The 6993-nt window shown below is 53.4% G+C and overlaps 1 protein-coding gene across 1 annotated transcript in view; it reads right to left on the reverse strand.

Annotated features, from left to right (window-relative positions):
• Positions 1 to 6991, reverse strand: part of IMPA2 (inositol(myo)-1(or 4)-monophosphatase 2) — a gene marked incomplete at its 5' end in the record, with an annotated part of 23649 nt that extends 16658 nt beyond the window's left edge. Inside the window, 2 exons of the mRNA XM_010859112.1 lie at positions 5 to 138; positions 6929 to 6991. Coding sequence (XP_010857414.1) covers positions 5 to 138; positions 6929 to 6991 — 197 coding nt within the window. The remainder of the gene's footprint in view (positions 1 to 4; positions 139 to 6928) is intronic.
• Between the last annotated feature and the right edge of the window lie 2 nt (positions 6992 to 6993).

Genomic DNA, 6993 nt, shown 5'->3' on the forward strand with positions numbered 1-6993 from the left:
CTACCTGTGGGAGGGAAATCTGGTCTGCAACTCCTGCAGGATCAGGGCCTCCACCACGTGGTCCGTCTCTGTCACCAGGTCTGCGGCTGATGTCTTGGTTGAGACACGTTTTTCCTCAGAAAGGGCTTTTCTGATGATCTGCAATGAAGGTTGGGAGGTGGGTGACACTGGCCGCCCCCTCCTGCTCCAGGGTTGGGCCCTTCCCCCACTGCCAGTGGGCAGACAGGACAGATAGGCAGACGGGCAGTGCCAGGCTCTCTGGGGGCTCTTGGGAGCCTTCACTGCTGCCCCCTCTTCTCACGAGAAAGCACCTCATGGCTCCCATCACCCCTGATGGTGGCTCACAGTGGCCTCGAGGACTGGCCTGGAGCAGAGACAACCGGACCTGAGAAGACAGCCTTCCTTCCAGGAACAGAGCCCAGCTCAAGGCTGGCAGGCACCGAGCCACCTGGCAGCCCTGCCTTGGCCTCCTGTGAAGGCAGGTGTGGCCCTGGGCCCAAGGGTGGCTGAGAGGACGTGGGGGGCATCAATGTATGACCTCTGAGTCACGTCCTCAAAGGACTACCATTTGCTCAGTGCTTCCTCCTGCCTGTTACACTCTCCCCTTGCCATGATACGGGCGTGCTAGGGGGTCGGCTTCTGTCTCCTGGGTCAGAGCAATGGAGATGGGGCCCTGGGAGGCTTCAGGAAGCAGAGGCCATCCTCAGACTCTAATTGGATGGGGGTGAGGAAGGACCTCCACCTCTGACCCCCGAGCCCCTCTCTGCAGGAGCCAGGCCACCCTCCCACCTCTGCATCCTCAACTTCCCTGCCCCTTCTGCTCCATTGAGCCATCACTCACCCTCCAGCCCTCTCCCATGGGGGTCCTGTGGTCATCCGGGCTTTTTCTTTTTTGATGGGGGGGGGGGCGATGGTGGAGTCAGGCCCCGGGACACAGATCACGCAAAGGACTGTAGTCGAGGAGGATGCCAAGCCTGTCCTTCTGTAAGGACTTCTTTTCCGTTTCTACTAGCATTTACTATTGCCATCCTGTGATCGTTTCATTGCGGGCCCCTGTCCTTCAGCACAGGGCAGGCCACGCCACACCTGCATCCTCTGCCACCCATGGGGCTGCTCTGGCCAGCCCTCTTCACCAGCTGCTGCTCCCCTGGGCCCTGGACGTGTCCTCTCATCCAGTTACATTCCCAGATATTCAGACTTCGTTTCTGAATCATTGCCCCAAACTACGCTGCCCTTCAGACAAGCTGGCTGCCAATAGCCCCAAGTGTCCTCTGTCTCCTTCCTCTGAAGGTCCATCTACCTAAGGGGCTGAGGCCTCACGAAACTTAACAACTTATGGCAAACCCCCAAAATCTACTGCACACACGATGTACAAACCTTAATACTAGGTTAACAAAGTTCAATTTCAGACATTTTCTACACGGAGAGGAGAGTTGGGGACAGTGTCTTAGAACATAAATCCTTATCAGGCTCGATCAGTCTTGCCCTTTAGCAACAGTCCTATCCTCGGGGGATAATCTGTGGTATTCCAGGTGAGTTACCCACCAAAACCCTTGACCACATCTGTTTTCTCCCTGTCTAAAGGATTTTAAACATTCTCATTCTGCCAGCAATAAGTTAGTGTGTGCTGTTTTTTTAATTGATGTTTTTCAGCTACTCACTAACTAAGCCTGCACTTCACAGACCTCCTGGCCTGGGTCTCTCCCTCCAAATAACATTCTGTTAATGTTTAATAGATAAAATATGGGCCTTAAGTCACTGAAGCCTGAATTTCAAACCCCATCAGCTCCAGCATCTGGGGATATCATTCAGAGACATGTCCAGACATCTCTTTCTTGTCTGTGCACCATCTTGGTTCTGTGCTACTGTTTCCAAGTCGACCATACGGTTATCACCCATCCCCAAGGAGCAACTCATGTGAGCTCCAGAACCGTAGAGTACACGCGGAGAAGCCTGAGCAAGCGGGGTTTGGGCCTGGCAGTACCGTCACATTTCAGGTTCCAGACTTATGATGAGTGTGATGAGATGGTTAATCTGATGTGTCAGCTGGATACCCAGATACTGTGTCAAATGTTATTCTGGGTGTTTCTATAAGGGTGTTTTTGGATGAGATGAGCATATAAATCAGTAAAACAGCTTGCCCTTTGGAACATGGGTGGGCCTCATCCAGTTAGTTGAAGGCCTGAACAGACAGAAAACACAAACCCTTCTCTGTGTGAGAGAGCTCTCTACAGACTGCCCCTGGGCCCTTGGCCCACATGTGCCAATAGGGCTGCTGCTGCTTCTGTCAATAGCTAGCTCACAAGTTCTGTTTTGGCTGAGTCTTCAAATGTTGGCCAAAGTGTTACAACTGTCAATGCGGGTCACCCCCCACCCTGTGGAAGCTGGGAGTGCCAGTGCAGGTGGGGCCAGCTGAGGCCAGAACCGACACAGAAACACTGAGCTCACCAGCCGCCCCCTCCATCTGCAGGCAGGACAGATGGGGATCTCCCAGAGGAAATGCCGGGGCTCAACCTGCGATCCACCTAAGGAGAGCTCAGGGTGGACAAACCTGCTCATCCGTGTTCCGGGGCAGGACCTGGCCTAAGACACCAGCCCAGGCTGACAGCTCCCCAACTCTACCCTCAGCCTCTCCTGTGAACTCCCCACCACAGGGCTCCATGCAAGAAGAGATCCACTGGCAATTCAAGCTCAACAGCTTACAGCTCAGAACACAATATCTGACCTCTGCCTCCAAACCCGCTCCCCATCCCCCCGCAGTTCTGGCAAATCCATGGACCAGTTTTTCAGGCCCGAACCTTGCAGGCACCCCTGGCTCTTCTCACATCCGCCTCCCACCTGGCAGCAAACCTGCCTACAAAATCCAACTGCTTTACGCCTTCTTCATCATCTGCAGTCAGACCCACCCTCACCCCTCACTCGGACAATTCTCATAGCTTCCATCGGAAGCTTCTGCCCACAACGCTTTTGGTGTTGCAGGCCCCCCACCCAGCATCGGTCAGGGTAAACTCCCCTTCACCTTGTAGGACTCCACACAGAACTCCAAACTGAACCTCAGTCACACTCAGAGTAAAGGTTAAAGTCCTTTCCAGAGTTACTCAAATATTTGTTGAGTGAATGAATATATTTCTAATCAGTTTAGCACCATTATTTTAAAAACAGAGGATCTCTAGGAAGGCAGTAAACACATAAAAAGGCCCTTAAGTTCTTTAGTCATATAGCACATACAATTAAAACTACCATAAAATACCGCCTCAAACCCATCATAGAGGCTAAAATGGAAAGACAGACAACACCAAGTGTTGTCAGAGAACCCCCAACTGCTGCTGGGGAAGCGGGAACCCATGTGGCCTCCTTGGAAAAGCACCTGGTGGAATTTCCTACCCCGTGACACAGCAATTTCACTCTTAGTGTTAATCCAGCTCCAGCATAAATGCATATGGATGTAACCAAAAGACACATGCGAGAGTGCCGCATGAGCAGCGTCATTGCTGATAATTCCAAACTGGACATTGTACAAAGTCTCAAGAATTGAGCGAATGAACTGTTATATTCTCACTCACAACAATGTACTACGTACAGCAGAGCCTCTCAACCAAGAACATCAGCTGGGGATTTGGTGGAGGTGCTTATTCCAGGCCCCTCTCAGGACCCAGCGGGTAGGAACCTGGGGGTGGACTCAGCCGGCCACAAAGGCCCTCCTGGTGCTTCTGATGCACTTGAAGGTGTGAGGACCACGTCTCCCCAGGAGCGAGATCCATGAGTATCTACAAAGAGGAGACCATCAAAAATTCTGTTGGAAGATGGAAGTTGGTAGGTACACAGAAAACTAAGAAAAAGAAAAAAAAACACTTTTTTTTTTAACTTTAAGGGAAAATGCAAGTTGAGTAAGGAAGCAAAGAATGTGTAATACTGTAATACAACCATGCTGCCCAGCTTGCCCTTGCGATATGTATGGTCACAGCACGTAAGCCCAGGCACCAATGGGACTGACAGGGAACACAGCTACACGACACAACAGCGTCTAATGTGGATGATGCAGAAAAGAGCTACTATTTAGAAGATGGGTGTAAGTATCAGAAAATTGAAGACAGCGAGCTCTGGGGAAAAGGATGAGGATGACACAGGATAAGACACTGCTGGCTCCATGACAGTCCCGTTAGTGGTATCTCACTTATCAAATACCCCCGTGTGAATAATTGATAAAAAATACAGTCACAAACCAGACAAGTGGGGCTGCTGGGTGAGAGCCCCCACCATGCCCCTCTGCTCCAGGCAGCTTGAGGTGGACAGGGGGCACCCCACCTCAGAGTACACCAGGAAAGTTTTCCCTGTCTGACAACTAGAATGTTAAAGGAAACAGGATTCTCAAATTTGAGGGCAAGCCTAAACATTTATAGGAAGCCACCAGTAACAAGTCTGAAGCCTAAATAAACTTTTCAAAGCTATTAGTAATCAGTTTCAATGAGCCACCCTACAGAAAAGCTTGAATTTATCTCTGCACAGAACATACTACTAACTCATCGTCATTTGAAGATGCACAGTATGAAGCCAAAACGTGAAAAAATATTACAGAAGGTTTTGAGAAGCAGTTAAAAACCTATTTGTATGTATTCTGTTATATTTGGGAGCATCTTAAAATGTATACTGTTGTGACCTTTTTTTATTCTAAATAAACAATTTTTATGTCGAATTTTGAATTTTGTATATTTTTTCTTATAGAAGGCCCCTAAATTATTTAAATTTCAGCTTCAACAAAACCTGGATCTATGCTGCAGAACAACTTAAAAAACATAGTTTTCTTAGATATTTTTGCTCACACATCACATAAAAGATGATAAATACTCATTTCAATGAATATCCCTCTCTGTACTTGTGGTGGTGATGGGGGGGGCAGCTGACGTCACTCTGTTCCCCAAAGCCCAGCAGCCAGGGCAGGGTTCCTGCAGCTGTGGGGCAGTTGGACTGGCCAGGATGCCCCCCACCCGAGGCACCCCAGGACTGGGCAGTGGAGAGGCAAGGACGCAGGGGTCCAGGAAACCTCTCAGGATGGGCAGAGGGGAGACGGCAGCAAAGGGTCCAGGCTGCCCTGACCTGAACCCATGACTGAGAGACGGAGGGCCACACAGTCTCCTGGGAGCCAGTCCTTCCTCTGGCTCAGGACCTGAGCACACAGAGCTGCGTCGGGGCAGCAGGATGGGAGGGGCAGGCACCCCTGTGCTAGGAGGCCCTGGAACCTGCACCAAACACACCTCTGGCTGAGGAGGAGTCAAGGGTGAGCGCTCAGCACCCTCTGTCCTCCCCACCCCAGGCTCACTGGCTACAGGCCAGGCTTTCTCCACTCATCGCCTTGTGATGTTACTGTCAGAGCATCACTAAGGCACTCTGTCCCTCTTCACACAGGACAGGACCACCCTGTGTGGCTTCTGTCCAGTCCCAGCCCCAGACCAGACCACTGGGCCCTCCCTACCCACCTCCTCTAGTCAGGGAGGCAGGGAGCAACAGCATGAAGCCCAGGAGGGAGGCTGCAGTCCTGGGCCTCCTGACTAGACCCCTAAGGGCAGAATCCTTACTGCACCCTCACCCCACTGTCAAAAAATGCTTTTTCTGTTGTTCTTGGCAAGTTGCAAAAGCAGAAGAGATCTCTTAGATAAGTTAAAGTCCCCAAGACCCTTAGAACGGGGCCTGCTATGTTGCAAGTTCTGTGTGAGCATTTGCAAATTTCTTAAAAAAAAAAAAGGGTTTCAAAAACCCTTCTGTTTCCTCAAGGATCTAAATTTGAAAAACCACAGAAACCCTGTAACAACCCAGCAGGGTTTACACAGTGGTGTCTGAATTCTAGATTGGCTTCTTCTCCAAGGCTGAAGGAAGAAAGTTGTACGGTGGAACCTAAAAGTTACCATTATACCCCGAGGACGCGCCTCCGGAGAGGAAGTGAGGGTTAGGGAGGGGCGGGGCAGTGCCCCCGCACGGGGACCCGCTCTCCAGGAAGGACGTTGGCCCTGCAACCGCGAGCTTCCTCAGGGTAGCAGGCGGGGTTGGGGTCCTCCTTCTCCCCAAGGATCAAGGCTCACAGCGCCCCTTTGAGTCTTGAGTCCTTCAAACTGCAGAGGGAGGGCCCCCAACACAGAAGGCGTCCACTAAAACAGAAGGCGTCCACTAATGTTGAGGTTAACTGTCAGGGGGCCGAGGGACCGCACGGTGACTGTGATCTGGGGACGCACTTCTACTGCAAAACTGGCGACAGCCTGCCTTTAGAAAAGGAACTGCCGCAGGGACAGGGCTCCTCCTCCGTCCACCTTCTGTTCGGATCGCCGGAACGCAGCCCTGCGCCTTGTCGAGCGAGGGGGGACCTAGCCATCCCTGCGCCCGGCCTCCCCCAGCGCCCCTAACCTGGCGCCGCACGTGGCCTGAGGACCCCAGGCGCGGGGCACCGAGGAAGGGAAGAGCAGAACATAATGAGAGCGCGAAGAGAGCGCTGCCCTCCGCAGGTTTCTTCGGCTCCGCAGCTCTACTTCATCCTTCCGGTGTGGGCAGCAGTTCCTCCATTCGCGCAGCGGAACCCTCTCGACTCCGGACGCTCGAGGACAGACGGTCCGCCCTATCTCCACGCGCCGCGTTCGAACTCCGGGCAACCGCACAGCGTCTCGCCCCCTGGGTCAAATCCGAGGCCGTCCGCGCGCCTTGACCCCGCTCCCCTCGCCAGGCCGTCCTGCGCCCCCAGCCCGAGGGACCCCGGGCGCCAGCCCCGGCGCGCGAGTGGCAGGTGCACAGGTGTGCCGGAGGCGCTGCGGAACCCCTCGGCGGCTCGCGCCCCACGCCTTTCGGTCCGCAGGGTCCCTGCCCGCAGGGTCTCCGTCCGACACGCCCTACACCCGCTGTGCCCCAAGTCCCCGAGCCCCCGCCGTGCGCCTTGGGCCGCTCTCACCTGTCCCGCCCGCAAAGCCAGCTGCACCGCCGCCTCGAAGCACTCCTCCCACGGGCCCCCGACCG

This window comes from Bison bison, unplaced genomic scaffold (assembly GCF_000754665.1).
Source record: "Bison bison bison isolate TAMUID 2011002044 unplaced genomic scaffold, Bison_UMD1.0 scf7180017864453, whole genome shotgun sequence".
Classification (NCBI taxonomy): Eukaryota; Metazoa; Chordata; class Mammalia; order Artiodactyla; family Bovidae; genus Bison; species Bison bison.